Source organism: Hibiscus syriacus, unplaced genomic scaffold (assembly GCF_006381635.1).
Source record: "Hibiscus syriacus cultivar Baekdansim isolate YM2019G1 unplaced genomic scaffold, ASM638163v2 tig00110457_pilon, whole genome shotgun sequence".
NCBI classification, from domain to species: Eukaryota; Viridiplantae; Streptophyta; class Magnoliopsida; order Malvales; family Malvaceae; genus Hibiscus; species Hibiscus syriacus.
Window position 1 is genome coordinate 1,294,701 of NW_024062744.1, and position 19,450 is coordinate 1,314,150.

The 19,450-nt window shown below is 33.4% G+C and overlaps 1 protein-coding gene, 1 long non-coding RNA gene and 3 pseudogenes across 2 annotated transcripts; 2 read left to right on the plus strand and 3 right to left on the minus strand.

The window, feature by feature from the left end:
- Positions 1–210: 210 nt before the first annotated feature.
- On the minus strand, positions 211–2,391 carry LOC120126257. The gene is made up of 3 exons (XR_005516444.1): positions 2,162–2,391; positions 1,493–1,875; positions 211–261 (listed from the first exon to the last, which is right to left on the minus strand). It is a non-coding gene; the product is annotated as an uncharacterized LOC120126257 (long non-coding RNA).
- A 4,411-nt stretch (positions 2,392–6,802) lies between these two features.
- Positions 6,803–8,084, minus strand: LOC120126256. The gene is made up of 3 exons (XM_039144488.1): positions 7,851–8,084; positions 7,693–7,762; positions 6,803–7,092 (listed from the first exon to the last, which is right to left on the minus strand). Exons 1-3 carry the CDS (start codon positions 7,953–7,955, stop codon positions 6,956–6,958), a joined length of 312 nt encoding a protein of 103 aa, XP_039000419.1. The 5' UTR covers positions 7,956–8,084; the 3' UTR covers positions 6,803–6,955.
- Positions 8,085–9,944: 1,860 nt separating this feature from the next.
- Positions 9,945–11,326, plus strand: LOC120126276 (annotated as a pseudogene).
- A 1,206-nt stretch (positions 11,327–12,532) lies between these two features.
- LOC120126310 lies at positions 12,533–14,823 on the plus strand (annotated as a pseudogene).
- A 589-nt stretch (positions 14,824–15,412) lies between these two features.
- On the minus strand, positions 15,413–18,157 carry LOC120126320 (annotated as a pseudogene).
- Positions 18,158–19,450: the final 1,293 nt, after the last annotated feature.

Below are 19,450 nucleotides of genomic sequence, written 5' to 3' on the forward strand. Positions count from 1 at the left end.
AATTCGAATTTCTTTCGGTTAATAATTCATTTTATGTGTCCATCCACAAATAAAAAAATTGTAGTGTTAGTACATATGTCCAAGTATGTAGGTCAAATTTTTGAACTTACGAAAACAATGTAATGATTAAATGTGGCACTAATCAACATAATCAAAATCTGAAATAGCCCAAGGCCTTCACCAAGATGGTACAGAAAAACACAAGATTAGGGACAAGAGAGCAATTAGCATATGTCCACAGCTCATGTTGACCTGCTAACCCTAAGGTGGCGTTTGATTCGTTGGAATGTTTATGAGGGAATTGGAATCTGTGAAGAAATTGGAATCTGTCAGGAATTGAAATCTAATTCCATATTCTGTTTGGTTGACATGAATTGAATTGGAATTCAATTCCATATTCAGTTTGGTTCGCAGACATGCCAGATGAATTTGATTTTAGTAATGTAAAATAACAGGATTGCCCTTTTTGTTTTTTTTTTGCTTAATTTTAGTTTGTTTTATAAATTACATGTAATAATATATTATAAAAATTTTTAAAAAATAAATTTTAATTTTATTGATTGATTATTCATTTTAATAAATTATAAAAATCATGCTAATAAACATCATAAGTTAAAATCATCCCAATTAGGGATGACCATGGGTCGAGTTGGGTCAGGTTTTTGGTCCACCCGACCCAATCCGAGAACAAGGGAACCTCCATCCGAGACCCGACCCGACCAAAATAAAGTTTCACCCGACCCAACCCGAATATATGAATTAGAAACCTGACCCGACCCGAAATAATAAAAAAGTATTTTTATTCAATAAAAACAGTGACTTAATTGAAAAAAAATATATATAGAGGGATATTATTGTAATTATTCCTAAATATATAAGGTAAAATTATATATTTTTTGGGTTGGGTCGGATCGAGTATTTTTCACCCTAAACCCGACCCGAATATCACACTTAAAAAAAACCGACCCGACCCTACCAAAATAAAGTTTTATCCGACCCAAATATATAAATTAGAAATCCGACCCGACCTGACCCGAAATAATAAAAAAAATATTTTTATTCAATAAAAACAGTGACTTAATTGAAAAAATTTATATATAGAGGGGTATTATTATAATTATTCTTAAATATATAAGATAAAATTATATACATTTTCGGGTCGGATATTTTTCACCCTAAACCCGAACTCGACCCGATCCGAATATATGAATTAGAAACCCGATCCGAAATAATAAAAAAATATTTTTGTTCAATATATGAATAAGTTACCAAAAGATTGATGAGGGTAGTATAATCAAATTTCAATTCCCTCCAACAAGGGAATTGAATTCCATCATAGAATGGATAGAATTTGCTTTTCCTCATTTGATGGAAAGTTGAAGCCATGAGAGATTCCAATTCCTTTGGAAAACTTGAACCAAACATGGGAAAGTGGTGGAATTGAATTCTAATTCCCCCTAATTCCAAGGGATTTATGCGAACCAAACGCGACCTAAAACATAATCCCAAAACCCACAATGGAAAAGTCATATAATATAATCACACCCCACTATAGATGAACACCAGACACAGCAGAAGTAATATAAGAGAGTTGGAGAGCTAACAAGAAGCTAAACCAGAGCAATGCTGCTTTCACCGCTCGGGAGTTTGCGTATGCCACCGTAGTAGTCTCGAGACTCCACCTTCCCATCGGCAAAGATGTTACTGCCACTCATCTCCCATAATTTCGCGGCACTGAGTGGCTTCTCGGCAGAACCCCGAGGGTCATCACCCTTAAATATACCATTTCCTGAGAGCTCAGCAAATTTCTGATTATGAATTTTCTTTGCCGTCTTAACTGCAGCCTCCTCACTTTGACATGCTACTTCCAGCAGGCTACAAAATAACATCCAAATTCAATTTCATATTTAATTATTGATAAAAAAGGTAATTAATTCATCACAAACTTGAGTGCTTAATGGCTGCAAAAACCAAACCTCAAATAGGAACTATGGACTCCAAACAATCTTAAGTGCTATTTGTTACCAAACTAATCCATACAAAAAAAGGCATACGATAGTTCATGACCAACAACCTAGTAGTACATTATACGTAATACATATATGCCTACAATTATGGATTTTAACACAATTAAGACTTAAGAGTTTTAACATGTACTTACATTACGTGTATTAGGTTCTCCCATGTCAAAATTGTCCTTCAGTGCCAATGCACGTACTGTTGTTGGCCTCGGTAAAATTTCAGGTGGAGGTGCAAAGATGTCATGTCCACAGAGGTCCTTGCACTTTGCCTCGGAGAGTTGCTTCTTCAACTTTGCATCCTCGCTTTCTAGTATTCCACTTAGCTCACGCTGCTTCGCCACCTCGGGAAGAGTAGTCGGCTTCTTGGGTAAATACTCTCTTCCTCGGCAAATGAGATGTGGCTAATTCCAGATAGTCCTTGCTGACCTGACAGTGCCAAACCTCAAAATCTTTAAGGAAAGATTACTTGATACAAATGTATTATGATTACATGTCTAAACGCTGGCATGAAATATAATTGCATGGGTAGTAAATTCAAATTAATATTTTTTTATATTTTTTAATTATATTAGTTTTTTTTAAAACTGATTTAATTGTGTTAAAGTCATCTTTTGATGATCTATCTGTTACGATGTTGACATGCCAATTAACTATGCTAATGCCACAATTCATTCTGATGACATAACAATCCATATGTGAATGATGAAATAACAAAAGAGTTTAATTGATTTTTAGTCGAGTTCAAAAATATAATTGATTTTAACTGAAAATACAAAATATTTTTAATATTTAAGGAAAAATTATAAATTTTATTAAAATTTTAAAAATATTGAAATTTTTATAAAAATTAAAAACCCTATAAAATATTATAAATTTTAAAAATCAAAAGTTATAAAATGATAAGTTATAAATATATAAAAGTAAAATTTAAAAATATTTATAAAGTATTAAAAAATTTGATATTTCATTGAAAAAGTTTTCAACAATCTCTTATTAGGCTGTGTCTACTCCTCTTCTTTCAACATACTTTTAGTAGAATTAATTTTATAATAGGGTAACAATAAAACTCAAATTTCCTTCGATTTATTACACCAAATATTAATGAAAATTTGAGAACTAATTATATTAGTTTTTTTTAAAACTGATTTAATTGTGTTAAAGTCATCTTTTGATGATCTATCTGTTACGATGTTGACATGCCAATTAACTATGCTAATGCCACAATTCATTCTGATGACATAACAATCCATATGTGAATGATGAAATAACAAAAGAGTTTAATTGATTTTTAGTCGAGTTCAAAAATATAATTGATTTTAACTGAAAATACAAAATATTTTTAATATTTAAGGAAAAATTATAAATTTTATTAAAATTTTAAAAATATTGAAATTTTTATAAAAATTAAAAACCCTATAAAATATTATAAATTTTAAAAATCAAAAGTTATAAAATGATAAGTTATAAATATATAAAGTAAAATTTAAAAATATTTATAAAGTATTAAAAAATTTGATATTTCATTGAAAAAGTTTTCAACAATCTCTTATTAGGCTGTGTCTACTCCTCTTCTTTCAACATACTTTTAGTAGAATTAATTTTATAATAGGGTAACAATAAAACTCAAATTTCCTTCGATTTATTACACCAAATATTAATGAAAATTTGAGAACCAATTTAGTGTAACAAGTCGTGCGAAACTTTAAGTAATTTTGAGGTGGACACACGTATATTAATAATAAATTTTTTTAAATGGATAAGGATAAATAAAATTTTAAAATGAGCCTTATCAATAAAATTAATAAATATTACAAAAATCAGATTTTTAAATGAACACGTGTCACCCTCGAAATACTTTGGATACACCGCTGAATATTATCGTGGACCCAAAGAGTACTTACACCAATATGTTAATATGTTTTTCAGATATTTTAACCGTAAAAGGTTAACTCAAAACATTAAATTACTTATCTAATTTTATTAATTCAGTCCACTTAACTTTGAATTTTTAAAAATATTATTTTTTCTACGTTAATTATTCTAAATATTTTCAACTATTTGATAATAAACGCTTAATCACCTACTACAGTTGTTGGTGCTAGAACATGACCTATAGGAATAACAACTAAATTTTATTCACCCTAATTACATGTTCTTGCTATAAGTTTAATTTGTATATTATATATATATATATATATATATATATATATATATATATATATATATATATATTAGATTAACTCTCTGTTTTTTTTCAAGTAAATATTTTATTGTTTTTTACTATTAATCTTAGTCATCTACTTTTACTCATTCAACGGTCTTAAATTTGTATAAAACTAAAAGAATTTCTCATTGTGTAACATATTTAGGACCGTTGGATGAGTCAAAATAGATGGTTGAGATTAACTCTTTATTTTTTTTTCCAGTGAATAACTTCTCATTTACTATTGTTAATCTTAGTTAACTATTTTTACTCATCCAACAGTCCTAAATTTATGTAAAATTAAAAAAAAATTATATTGTTTAATATGATCCTTACCACGTGTGTGTATATTTAATTGTCACATATTTTTATATAATATTTTTTTTAATTAAACTTGTGGTGTGCTTATTAATATTTAGGATAGAAAATCGAAGTAAAATTTAGATTTTATAGTTACTCTAATAATACAAGGTTGATTTCATTGAAAATACGTTCAACGAATAGTTGTAAACTCAGACTCACGAAAGACAATCAAACAAATTTTCACGAAAATGTTCAAAAATTTTAATACTTTATAAATATTTTTTAAATATTTATAATCTATCATTTTACAATTTCTGATGTTTTTAATGTTATAAATTTCACTAAATTATTTTTGAATTTCATATGTTTTTTTAAATAATTTTATCAATATTTTAATAATAAATGGGCTTTGACTTTGTGACGTAAAATGGACTTGTCGAAAAACAAATTTTGTGGATAATTATTATTATTCGATATTACTAATGAGTAAACCTCTATCAACAAGATAAAAATCAAATTTTTCCTTCTGTGATTCTGTGGAATGAAATTCGAATTTCGTGAGACAAATAAAAACGAATTTTATCTTCCTCTGTTGCTTGCGTGTGTATATATAATTCAAATATAGAAAATATAGAATATAAATATAGAGTTTTGCATCTTTCTATCTCTCCCGAAAATTCTATTTTTACTAAAATTCCCTGTTCTCGGATCGGATTCTAACGAATTGAATCTTTAAACAATTTGTAATAAACTCGTTCTTTATTAAATTCAAAAATGAAAATTAGAAATTTAAATTAGAAGACAAGAACAATAGAATAATAAGAAAAGTAAGAATAAGTAAGACAATAAAGAAAGTGGATTATATTATCATACACCTATTTTATTTGATTTAGAAAGATGGGCAAGTACTTTTATTTAATTCTATATTCCATGATCTTATTAGACTCGCTTAGAAATACTTTTTAAAATTTTAATATTCTCTTAATTTTTTTGAATTTTAACTTAAAGATTAAGTAAAATCTTTCAATTAAAATTAAGGGTAAAGTATATAAAGTCCCTAAACTTTTAGGGAGCTTGTATTTTGGTCACCCAACTTTTAAAACTTACAATACAGTCATTGAATCTCCCGTTAGTTTTTGCTGACGTGGCACTTCACGGCCATTAATTCCTCTCTCTCTCTCTCCCCTCCTGCTCCTCCTCGTTCTTCTTCCTCCTCCATTAAAATACAAATCCAATAAATCTTACAGCAAAATCAAAACGAAAACTCCAATCCCGCCAACCCTATCTTGAATATGGTTTGATGTCTTTAGGTTAATTTTATTACCCTTTGGTTTAAAATTTGATTTTTAATCTTTGGTAATTGTAAAGATTGGGGTTTTCCCCATTTATTGTGTTGGTATTTAGAAAAACGACAAGATGTTTTCTGGAAATTAAAAATGAGTTTTTGGGCTTTTGATTCATTCTATGGATAAGGTTTATGGGATATTGAAGTTGTTTTATTTTGTTATGCAATTCTAACGAGAGAAAAAGGGAGCTTTTTTTCATTTTTAATGGTGAAAAAGAGAATGTGTTGCTAGATTTCATGAGTAAATTTGGTGTGTTAAATTTGATTATTGTTTCCTTGCATTTTAATGGTATCAAAATAGTATTATTTTCTGGTGATTTGTTGTTGAAATTTGTTGGAAACTTGGAATTTTGTAGATTTAAGTAAAAATTGGATCTTGATATTCAAGGACAAACAATGGATCATAAAGACAAATGTTTCATCAATTTCCCCCCCTAGGGATATCTATCTAACTAGCCAAATTGAGCATACCATAATCAAGCCTAGAAACTTAAAAGATATTGTTTCATCATGTTAGATTTTATGAGTAAAGAGAAAAAATGAGTCTTGAATGTTAAGAGTAATGGATTCTCTTAAATGAGTTTCTGCTTGATTTTTTTTCGGGGGGGGGGGGGTAATGGATAAATTGTTGCAATTGGGGAATGGGTGTCCTTGGATTTTGTTTTTCGTTTTGATTTTTGCTGTGGGATTTCTTAGATTTGCATTTCAATGGAAGGAGGGGGAGGAGGAGGAGAGAGAGGAGTTAACGGCATTTAAGTGACACGTCAGCAAAACTAACGGAAAGTAACGATAAAGACTTTATTGAAATCAAACTAAAAGTTTGATGACTGTATTGCAAATTTTAAAAGTTTGGTGACCAAAATACAAAAACCCTAAAAGTTTGGGAAATATTTATATATATGTTACCCTAAAATTAATTATCTCCCCGAACTTTGTTAAACAATCAATTATGCCTAAAAAATCAATTAAATCAATCAATTAAGATTTTTCTATCCCATTATCAGTCGCACGCGGACAACCACGTTAGCATCCTATCGCCACATTAACACAATGGATCAACGTTAGTAAAATATTATTAATGAATTAGGAAAAGCATACCTGGTACATTCGTAGTCCAGTTTTGCCGTTTGAAGCAGGATTAATAGTGCCGTGTTCTGATTCATCATTTTCTCCGTTGGCTCCAAAAATCCCACTCCATTTTATCTCCGGAACAAGGTTTCCTGGAATTCCGACATATGAATAAGCAGCTTAAAACTAAATGAATAGAAACGAAGAAGGCACAAATTCCTTTTCAAATCCCACAAGTTTAAGGGCTTATCAGTTAAAAATCTTAATCTTGTTCAAATTTTGAACAGCATTACCGAGCTTTACATAAGAATGCCAAGCGCCAATAAACAATCAAAATCTTGGCAAAAGAAATGCTATGTAGATATGAATATTAAAATCAATGAGCCTTGCAACTCGCAGAGCGTTACTAAGTTCGGAAGCACTGAGAACTTTAGATTCACGGAGACGTTATTATTAGGTACATTAGAAATAGTTACAGTTGGTACTGTTAGATCTCCTTCAACAGTTGGATCAGAACGGAGATCCGATAGATCATGATAACAGAACAATCAAACTTCAGAAGTTTTAAATTTCGCGCTTGTTATTTGAAGTGGAGATTTCCATTTTAGTTTAGAAAATACAAAACACCTCGAAGCTTCTGAAAGTTATTTTATATAAACATGGAGCTTAAAAATCTTTCCAGATAAATGAAAAAAAAAAGGAAAAAGAAGATGAGTTTTATAAGGAGAGAAAGAAGTCGAAGTAGATCTCACCGTTTAAGCTTTCAAATTCTTCATCGGTCACTTGACCTCCAAACACCACTTTTCTGATCCCATCAGACGGCTGTCATTAAATTAAAAAAACAAATCAATCAAAAACACAAATAACAAGCGGAACAGAACTTTTTTCAAAGAAGAAGAACAAGAAGAACCTGGTGAGGGCGGGCGGAGGAATCGGGTTGAGGAGAGTCCTCGGACCAAGTGAGAAGATCTGCAGTGGAAGTGTGTGGTTTTCTCACAGGAGTGCTTCTCTCCATTATTGTTTGGATTTTCTCTAATTCCACTCTCAAAACTATTAAACATGAAACAACACAATAAATGCTTCTAATTAAATGAAAAGAAAAAAAAATAGTCTTCGATTCCTCTACAACGACAGCAAAAGTAGTTTTAAGAGCTTTGGAAGTGGAAGGTTGTACACTCTCTCTCGAGTCGAGTTGAAATAATGAGAGGATAAATGGATAAACTGTATTATTAGTCATCAATTTATTGTATTTGTTCTATTTTAGTCACTAAATTATATTTTTTTACTAAAGTTTCACTAACATTAGCCTTTTTATTTGATCAGGGCCAATAAAAATTTAACCCTACTATATAATTAACAATTATATTTTAATTAACGAGATTAGTTCAAGTGATAAGTAGTTTGATATCCTTTAAATAATGTCTCAAATTCAAATCCTTGTATATATAAAAAAATTCTGTTGAGAGACTTATCAATTAAAATCAAATGTAGGCTCGGGTCAGTCCGGAGACTCACCAACCAAAGGAACAGTTATCGTTGAACCTTGAATTTATTCTCTTTTCTTTTCTTTTTGGGTCTGCCGTTCTAAATTCCGACGACACCATGAGCTCAGCAGTCTGCACTCTACTCCACCTCTATGTCTGTAAATCTATTAATCGTGGTTTAAATGTAATTTTGGCCCTCAATGTTATACCGAATTACCATTGTCGATATTTAAAGAAATTTTTATTCAATTTGGTATCTAAAGTTAGAAAAGAAAAAGAAAGTGTCGTGCTTTAAGAACATGCCACATAGTATAAATATATATTAAATTCAATAAATCTTTGAGAATATGAACCTCTCATTACCACTAAAACCTTGATATTCTACATTCCCCTTTTTTGAGTTGTAATCTAATTTTGCTCAAACCGTTGTCATGTTTTTTGAGTTGATATTTAAATAATTTTTTATTCAATTTGTTTCCCTCAACAAAGTGTCTACCACTGCACTTTGTTGAATTATTAGCTGATGGCAACATGCCAAACGATCACAAGGAACAACGCTAGAGAAGTAAATAGTTACAAGCTTGTGAATATATAATACACTTCAACCTACCATTAATTCGAGCAAATGTTTTTTATTAAGCTAAGGTAATTACAAAGTAATATATGTTCTAAACACTCTCAACCATTTGACAATGAACGCTCAATCACCATGCTGCAATCGCTGGTGCTCGAACCCATGACTTCTAGGAATAATAACAATTCCTTTTAACCATTGAGGTAAGATGGTTCGTGCAATTCGAACAAATGTTACTTTCACTTCGAAAGGCATGATTTCATAATTATATACAATCTATGGTCAATCCAAAGTATTAAACAGTAAAAAATTAATGATAAGGTTCATCATAGGATTATCACAACTGTTAAAGAGTTAGTTAAACGCAGGTGTGTTTGTTAGTTGATTGGTTGAATTGTTAACTGAGCTGTTAATGTTGTGAATATTTCAATTATTCAAAATAAAATCCTCTCGATTTAGTTATCATCGTTAAAAAAAATTATCATTATAGTCATCCAGTGTTAAATCCCTAACGATGGTTAACGTTTTGGCCACCCAACCTTTAGGCACTAACGTTAGGCATCAAAACATTAATCACCGTTAGGTGGCCAAAATGTTAACGTCTAAAAGTTAGGTGACAAAAATGTTCATCCTCGTTAGGGTTTTATCACTTAGGTGACCAAAATAATAAAACACTTCAACAATGATGGCTAAATTGAAAGTATTTTATTTGGATGATGAAAACATTAGCACCCTAAAAGCCAAGTGACCATTTAGATAGTTTACGGTAGAAGAGCTGGTGTCAAAATGAAAAAAGAAGAAACAGGAAAAAATCGTGCTCGTTTTAATGTTGTAACAACAGCACCCTAAAATAAAATGGGACCATGGAATTGGCATCAAAGTTTGCACTGTAACACCACCACGAGGAAACCCTACACCGATATCCTCTCCCCCTCGACTACCACGCATGATGTTTTTGCATCCATATACCATCATGGTTTACTCCCTCTTAGGATTCTGTGCTCTCTCTTGCTTCTTCTTACACTTCACCTATGAAGCACGGGATGGCAAAGGATCTCGTTTCAGGTACATGATACATCCCAACACGGAGACCGTTGGGGTACGTACTGTAAACGTATCAATGTGGTGGGGTACGGTTGAACGAACTCGGGGACATTCAAGACTTACCTGAGGACGGCATGTGGCTATCACATGCGTCTCCAAGCGGTCGAATCGACCCATGACAGCTACTGATGAGAGGAGCCAAAGCTCGCAGGTTCCATATCAACCCAGCCCCACATCGACGGTGAGGGTTGGTGTCACAATGGGAGATTTTTGGATGATGAACGGCGACCTACTTACCTTAGCTCAGTAAGGACGTCGGGGACGCGACGAGATGTGGGCGAGTGACGTTCGTGAATCAATAAAGGAAGAAGAAAAATAAACAGGGGAGGCACGGCTGGAAGTTAAAATAAAGCTGGGATTTGTGATTATAATAAAATGGTATAATCACATAATTAGTCCTCAAATATTCTAGAGTTTACGAAACAAGTTACATACTTGCAATAATTGCAATTTGGTCACGGAAATAATTTAGGGATTTAGGCCAAAATTCTCAAATCTAGGATTTAAATTTTCTATGAAGTATTGATTTTATGAATTTTATTTTCTAATATTGTGATTTACTTATGGATTTTTTTTCTATTTTCAGTGAAGTGTTGACTTTATTTATGACATTTTACATCTATTATAATCTTTAAAAAAAATTATATGTTGTACCCTTACTGTTCCATACCCTGTAATTTTAGGAATTGTCGTTTTCCGTCTTGTCCCAGTATCCGTATCAATACAACGTAGCTCTTTCACCGACAGTTTTTGAGGTCCCGACAAGACGGTTTACTAAAGTTTCATGACGCCTAGAGGGCTGACCCTTTTCGAGCTTGATCTCGAAGTGGAATCCCCGAAAGACAACACGTACAAGGTTGGACTTATGGATTTCGTTCATGCCGGCATGTCGGTGTTGGTGTTCATGACGACCGCTTTCTCGGATCATAGAGTTACCAACTGTGTTTTTCAAGGACACAAAAATGAGATGGATCAAGTTATGGAGGGTTTCCACTAATGGTGGGGATTATTTGCAGTGTCTTGTTCCTTGTGTTACCATAAACTAGGTTTGGTGTTGGTTGCATGGATACTTGATATTTAACATCATGGTTTCGATTTAGTGTCTTAACGTAGATAGATTTAAATTTGAAATGATTTGCTAGGAATAAATTTCTTCGACGATGCATGGCTCGTGCCTGCAGAAGACTATTACATTGTTACTGATTTTGTAGTTTTATTCTGATATGGGAGTATTTGACTAAAAGAAGTCTAAATTTCATCTTTTAAAGCACCCTATATCTTATTATTAATTTTTGCATCACCACATTACATTTTGTTCAAGAATCAATCTCAGCTCCTCGAGTCTCATTTCACGACTACATCATAGTAAGTGGAGGAATCATTGGTTGTCCTTTGGTTGCAACCGTCTAAACCACCAATGTTTTGGTCTTAGAAAGAGGAGGGTCTCCCTATGAGAAGCCTGAGAAGACGAACAAAAAGAACTTCTTGCTTACCCTTTTAGATCCCTCGGGCCTCATCCGTTTCATATTCTCAAGCATTCGTTAGGGATGACGGAGTATACGACCACCAAGCACGAATTTTCGACGGTGGCTCATCATCAACACATGATTTTACACGCATGGTGAAATTGAGTTTATGAAGGTATCCAGTTTGGCTGAGTTCTGATAAATGCCCCGTACCAGTGGGATGAAAAGGATGTATTCACGGCACCTGTGTTGAAGTGGTGATATGCAATCAAGGATGGGCAGCTTGAAGATGGAGTTTTAGCATTCAACGGAATCACGTACTACCATATTAAAACGGTCGCCTTATCAAAGTGTAACTGAGAAAAGGATGGAGTGACAAAAAAATCCAATGTATAAGGTTTAATTATTAAATTGAAAAGTTTTAAAGAGCAATGATCAAAATAAGAGAGAGAAGAAAGTTCACTTATTAATTTGTAAGTTACCCTTTTTTATCAGAAACAAAGCAAGTATATAGGGTAGAGATAGAAGCAATTAGAAGGCATCTTTAAGAATTTTTTTTTTGAATACCGTAGATGAAAAAGAAGAAATAAACAATAAGAAACTAGCTAAGAAGCTACGACGGTATTCTCGTATAATATCGAGTTAATTGATTCGAATTTAAACGAATTTCTATAATCATATATATATATATATATTTCTTCATATTTTCTATGTATCATACAGAATTGAGTGATTCGACTCGAATTTAAAAAACTAACCCATTAATTATTAAAATTCCGAATTATTCGAATCCTATTTTACAATTCGTCTCTAATCTTATACTTTTTTTAAATTAAATCAAATTTATGGAATTATAACTCTAATCAAATTAAATTAAAATTATAAGATCAAGTTAAATTTAAAAAAATATTTTTTATTTAAGTCGAGTTTTATTCGACCCAAAGTACCCTACTGCTTTCCTCGCTCTCTCAACTTTCTCCCCCAGGCCCCAACCAACATTGAAGTGTTTAGGGTTAAGTTTTTTAGCATTATTTTCTCCAAATTCCCGTGAGGATTTTTATTCTTCTCAACCAAACAGACACGAAACTAACCCCCTCTCTCGTCCTTAGTGCAAAATGGAAAATCCCGGTGAAGGTTTCTCTCAATTCGACATATCAAAAGAGGTATTTTTTTTCTTCTTTTGCTTCAGTTTCTGCTAATACCTTTGGAAATGTATAACCCAATCTGTTAAAAAGTTGGCTTCTTTTGCTGATTTTGTTTTTGGTAGGAAAAAGACAAGCTTGTTGCAGAAGTAATTCGTTACATACTGTTTAAAACGCATCAGAACTCAGGATGTCCAATTAAAAGGGAAGAGCTCTCTCAATTAGTCACTAAAAACTATCGTCATCGTTCACTTCCTGCTTATATCATCAACCAGGCTAAAGAGAAACTCTCCTCCATCTTTGGTTACGAATTGAGGGAACTTCAAAGATCTCGCCCTTCTTCCACAAACCAGTCCCGGTTATCTCAACAAAGTAACAACGTATTGCCACCCTTTGTTTGAAATTCTCTGGATTCGTATAAATTTTTTCTCTAACTTTAATTTCGATGATGTTTGTTGTTTTCAAGGTGGAATTGATGCCAAATCATATGTTATCATAAGTCAGTTACCTGCTGATGTGTAAGAAATATGTTGAGGATGTGAATACGTCTCATATGACTGGCTTTACTTTTGTAGTGATCAGTATCGTGCAGCTTGCGGGAGGCAAAATTGCGGAAGGTACACTTTATTGATCAATATATGAGCTTTAAAATTTTGGGTATGAACTTTTGAGGCCAAGCTTTCTGTGTTCTTGGGTGAATCTGCTTTTTCTTTGTCTTGTATATTTATAGATCATATGCTTGGTAGGCTCTAGGCTGTCCGGTATTACTCTCATTCGAGTGAATTTATCTGGCTGAAAGTTAATTATCAACTTATCACATGATTAATAGTGTTTTCTTGATGAATTATGGATTGAATATGATTTTATTTTTTCCTGCACGTGAACTAATCCACTTGTGCAGAGAACCTTTGGCATCATTTGAAGAGGATGGGATTGCATGGAACCGATGGAAACCACCCAATACTTGGAAATGTGAAGCAGTCATTGGACATGCTTGTCCAGCAAAGGTTAGGGCCTACTCGATAGTTCGTTGTTCATAATGCTGTTTACTTTCAACAACCAGTTGACTTGGACAGTTTCTTAATGGCTATTCCTGTATTCTTCTTGTAGATATCTGCAGAAAGACAAGGTCAGTGGCCCTGAAGGTACTACTATGTTTTATGAGCTTGCCGAGAGAGCAATGGAGGGCACCGTAACTGAGAGAATTAAGCAATACATAACACAGGTATTGATAACATATGCTCTGTCTGGTCTTTATGGCTGATATTTTACTCAAGCATTTCAAGTTATTTTTAAATGCATTTACGTTGCCTGGTGTCTTCATGATCATGCACTGCATTTTCTCTCTGATAACTTATATTTTTTCATGTAAATTTGATTCGAGCAAGTTCCATGAATGCAACTAGTGATGAAGCTTTTCCTTTCCATCGGTAATTTTAGTTGTGTGTTTTGTAGGTGTTCATTAGAAATACATGATATAATCAATGTTATAATGTTGTTGCTTTAATGTCCTATAGCGTAAAACTATTTTGCTTGGAGACAGTACTTTTCTGTTGCACAATACAGCCGCAAAAAGACTTTCCTTATCATCAATAATTCGTGCTCATGTACAACCATGGAATGTATATTACATTCATAAAACTGTTGCAGATACAGATTTGAAACTATAGATTCTGGTTTTGCTTTCATTTTTGTGGACCTTCATTTTTTACAGGGTAACTTTTAGGGAAAATGCAGCTAGCTATACGTACAAGAGTACAGATACATGCCAGTTCCAAAAAGACTGTATTATGCTGGCCCTTTGCTATCGTGGATATTTGTTATTGATGCTTTGGAATATTGATGCTTTGGAATATTGTATTCTAGGACAATGAACTTTCTATAATACATTTTCATATTCATTTAATATCGATGCCTATGATATCGTTATTGATGGTACTGACCTATAGGGATGTCTTATGTTGGTAGATTGTGAAGAAAGATGACACCACGGTGGATATCTCGTAACAGCTTGGTGCTAGCTCTTACCGAGTAAATAGAGGTGGATGTTCGACTTCTTGCTCCATGGCTGATTCATTAGTGAATGAAGTTAAGTTCCTCATTGGATTTTTTTTTTTGGTAGGCGCCAAGCTTGGTTTAAGGCAACAGTTCAAACAGGAAATTCTGGTTCATTTTGGTTTTAGACATTTTGTGTATACAACTGAACAAAGAGGTTAATGGGTGGCCCATTATGGTTATGGGTGGTAACATTCTGATATGTACGCGCACACGTACACAGGGATTGTCAGTGGGGCGGGTTCCACGGAACCTCCCACTTCACACCCAATTAGACGGGATATTTACAGGTTTCGCAGTAATGAAGACAAAAATAATCTATCCTTTTCTTTCACTTTTTCTTGTAGAACATATTCAAAATTTATTTTCATTTCACCTAAGCAAAACCCAAGAGATTTTCACCATCGGAAAGGTCAATTGCAAGTCTCAAACAAGTTAAACAACCACCCAACATCGAACCCTAAAGTGAGACAGTCAGAAAGGTGCAAGTGAAAATAACTAGTCTTTGCAGCTCCAAATAATAATATAGAACATGGAATTTAGGTCCACTAGTATTTAACAAAAAGTTGCAAACATGCTTTGACGAAGCCAAAAAGGGCTTAAGCCAGATGACAGGTTTGCGGTTATCGGCAGTAGCTTATTTACAAGTTGAAGTGCCGCTTTATGTGTAAACATCATGTATTCTAGATCATATCAACAATTATAAATAACTAGTACAGGGTTAATATAACATAGCATAATTCAAAGTAACACCAAAGCTAGTGTATTGAGAACTCATGAAACAAATGGGCTCCCTGCTTCCCAGAGATTGTGGCCAAACATTCCATAGGAAACAAATATAGCTACATCCCACACCAACCTTAGTGATATCCGGTTATTGGCACAGCACGGCTTGTGTTGGCATCACCGATTGAGACGGCTGCAAAGGATTTAGAGACCCATGCTCTAGCATTCACTGCTCCTTGTAAATTGCTTCTCTTGCAAGGTTCCTTCAGGGAATTAAACAGTTGAATCGCCCGTTTCAGATATGCTAGAGGATGTTCCAACAATGCCCCCAATTTCACATTTCGGATCAACAGTGTCCAAATTAACTGTGCAATTACAAGCATAGTTGGATATAATAGGTAAAGCAATCTTAAAAGCACAAAAGTGGTGGCTATAGCCAAATATGTCTCTTGTCGAAGTAAATTCTCTGGAGATCTTGCCCATGGGAATGGGCAGCTTTCCTGCTCAGTGCTATTATGCTTCTCATGATTCGACAAGTGACTGATTCTGTCCAATGATATTTTATCCAGACAGTTCTTAATGCCTAGAACAATATAACATATTCATTAGAATATTAAACAGGGGAAATAGGAAAAAAACAAAAGGGAAAAATACCAGCTAAGATTAATGGCAAAGCAAATAGGTTAGGCATGATATACATAGCCCCCGATGTAGAATATTATTAAACCCCATCAAACTTTGTTTTCAATCAAACTCCCCATCTTGGAAATAAATGAATCAGAAATTACATTCCTTGATGGGAGAAATTTTGAATGGGACATGAAAGGAGGTAAGAAACTATAAATCATTAAAGCCCACCCAAAGGAGGAAAAATTAAGAGACAAAAAACTCCTTAAGGAAGTATTTACTATGGAGAGCAGGATCATAGATAAGTATATCTAATAAGACACTACAAGATTCCCCTTCAGTTAATTTTATCTCATTTTGCACCATCTTATCCATGATGGATTATGCGATCTTATGATAAAAAGCAGGATTGCAATAATTTGGATTGGATTATGAGTGGGATGCTATGGCACATTTGTCTTTACGTAAGCCGAAACAAAGACAAAATGAGGACATTTATTACTCAAGACTACCATATCACTCTTATCCTACTGAATCCATAATCTTACGCACTAAACACAAAAAAAGAGAATTATCAATTGAGCACCAGAGAGACTGGTTAATCACAGGACGCACAAACTAGAACCATAAAGCATTTTTAACCCAAAAATTAAAATAAAAACTACATAAAAGTATGCTATTAGTCAAAACATATGAATATCTCCACTTTAAAAACACTAAATATATCAACTCAATGAAACATAGATATCACAAAAATCCAAAAGTTGCAGAGCAAAGGCCTTACCAGTGACATCACCATAGAATGCACTGAGAGATTCCAAAGACCGGTTTCCACGATAACAAGCACGCATTGTAGAATTTAAAAGGAAAAAAGTAGGAAACCCGTGAACTCCATACTTTGAGAGTATGCTGAAGAAATCAAAATCCACAATTCAGTTTAGCAAGATATACATACTCAATTACTCATAGCATGGATTTACCAAATTACAGATATTCATTCGCAAACCTTGGCCTGACAGCTGCTTCATCTATGGCAAAATGAGGAATAGAAGGATAGAAGAAGAAAGGATATTGAAGCTTGGTCTAAAAGAACTTGAAAAGGGGCACCAAGATGCATAGAAAAGCACTGCTACATATTGATGACTGTTCTTGTAAACCATGTTAAGCGCCTTTTGCAATGAAACCTCATCCCCCTTAACCGTATCAAAGAAAAAATGTAATTAAATCGCGCAGAAAAGAAGTACAATCATAATTCAAGTCAACTTCGAATATGAATTTGTTTAAATAATGTTAGTTCCTTCAGACCCAATGCAATGAACTAATAGAAATAAATAAATTTAAGATATCTCCAATTCCATCAAGATCAATCGTAAGATTCTTGAGAACTAATCCAGCAAATTCATGAAAAAAAATGCAAAACTGGATGATATTTGTGTGTGTGATCATATATTTCTCAGCCCATACGTGATAATTAGCGTATTTTCCCTAATCTTGAGAAATCATGCTCCAACCTTTCTAAAGCAACCAAAATGGAAAACCCTAAATACATTCCTTCTTTTTTGGAAAATTACTCCTTATCAGCTTATAAAAAAGCTTCTAACTTATGATTTCCAAAACCTCAAATCAGGCGGAAAAAGAGAGATAATTCAAAAGAAAGGGATAAAATGAATAAAAATTAAAAGGGGAAAAAAGGAAGGAAATGAAAGACAGAATGCGAAGGTACCTCGGTAACACCAACGAACTCGATAGATTCAGTACGTGCAGAGGTAATTGGACAATAGGAGTCTCGGAAGTCAAAGATCGCGTCGGGAACGGAGGCCTTGGGACACAACGGAACCCTGAAGGGAACGAAGACGGCGGACGTTAGCCTCCACCAGAAAACCAAAATTAGCAGCCTCCTTCGCCATGTACCCATCAACCACCGACAATTATTTGCCGATTGACACGATCTTTTCTTTTTTCTTTTTTTAAAAAAAAGGCTGGCAAATTATATATAAAACCCTATAAAGGAATTCCAGATATTCTTCAATCGGGAAAAAATGGAGGAAAAGCCGTTGCACTGTATATATAAACACAGATATTTTGGGTATTTTAATTTGGAAGGATCGGAGTATGAAAGAGTTAACAAAAAGCGTACTTTTGGTCATGGATTATAAAATAATCGATCAATCAGTAGAATTTAAGATAAACTATACTAATGGTCGTCTAACTTTTACAGTCGTTATACTTCAACGATCCAAATCGAAAAGCTTCCATTTTATTCACCACAAAAAAATTTCTCGGTTACTTTACTGTTAAACCCTGATGATTATGAAAAGGTTTGAGAATCAAACCCGAAACCTTTCATATGATATGGTACCCAACGTATAACCACTGGATTAACTTGAGTATTATGTTATATGATTGAGAATTAATATATTTAAAATTAAATTGGTATTAAAATTAAGAGAAAATCGCCTCAGTGACCAAAAAAAAGTTATAATATACGATTTTAACCAACTTTTTTTGGATTTGCCAAAATGACCAACAAAATCGCAACGCGAAATAAAAATCGCAACGCGATCCCCAGAATCGCAAATCAGTTTCCAGAATCGCAAATCAGTTTCCAAAATCGCAACGCGATTCTTGAAAATCGCGATGCGATAGTACAAATTCGCATTGCGATTTTCCAAAATCGCAACGCGAATATGAAAATCGCAACGCGAACACATAAATCGCAACGCGTATCCGTAAATCGCAACGTGTATCCGTAAATCGCAACGCGTATGGGTAAATCGCAATGCGTATCCGTATATCGCAACGCGTATCCGTAAATCGCAACGATAATACATAAAATCGCAACGCGTATCCGTAAATCGCAACGCGATATTTAAAGCGCCATTATAATCGCTACGCGTATTTTATTTTCAAATTACAAAAAGAATATTAAGACAAAATCCCGTAATCGCAACTCATAACCTAAAACCTAAAATCACAACTCAGTCCCATCTCCATCTCTCACTCTCTACGGCGAAGAAATCCGTCCCCATCTCCGAAGATTTCCGTCCCCATCTCCGGCGAAATCCCTCACAACCATTCACGGTCAGAAATCCCTCACAATATTCAGAAATGGAAAATCAACCTCCGAGGGTTAGTTTTTTTAATTATTTGTATTTTGAAATGTTTGCATTATTGTAGGTTTTTCATATTGAAACTGATGATAAGTTTACTGGTCATTTCAATAATAGATTAACCATTTCACTTAGATTTCATTTCGCGTTACGATTCTGTCGTTGCGATTTTCATTTCGCGTTGCTATTCTCTCGTTGCGATTTTCAAGTTAGTATTTGTCT

Bases quoted from the DNA above. Each gene is read 5' to 3' on its own strand.
- LOC120126256 (XM_039144488.1), bottom strand. From the start codon at position 7,955: ATGGAGAGAAGCACTCCTGTGAGAAAACCACACACTTCCACTGCAGAT. The intron at 7,763-7,850 runs GTTCTTCTTGTT...ATTTAATGACAG, and splicing joins CCTCCGCCCGCCCTCACCAG to CCGTCTGATGGGATCAGAAA. The intron at 7,093-7,692 runs GTGAGATCTACT...TCGGAATTCCAG, and splicing joins AGAATTTGAAAGCTTAAACG to GAAACCTTGTTCCGGAGATA.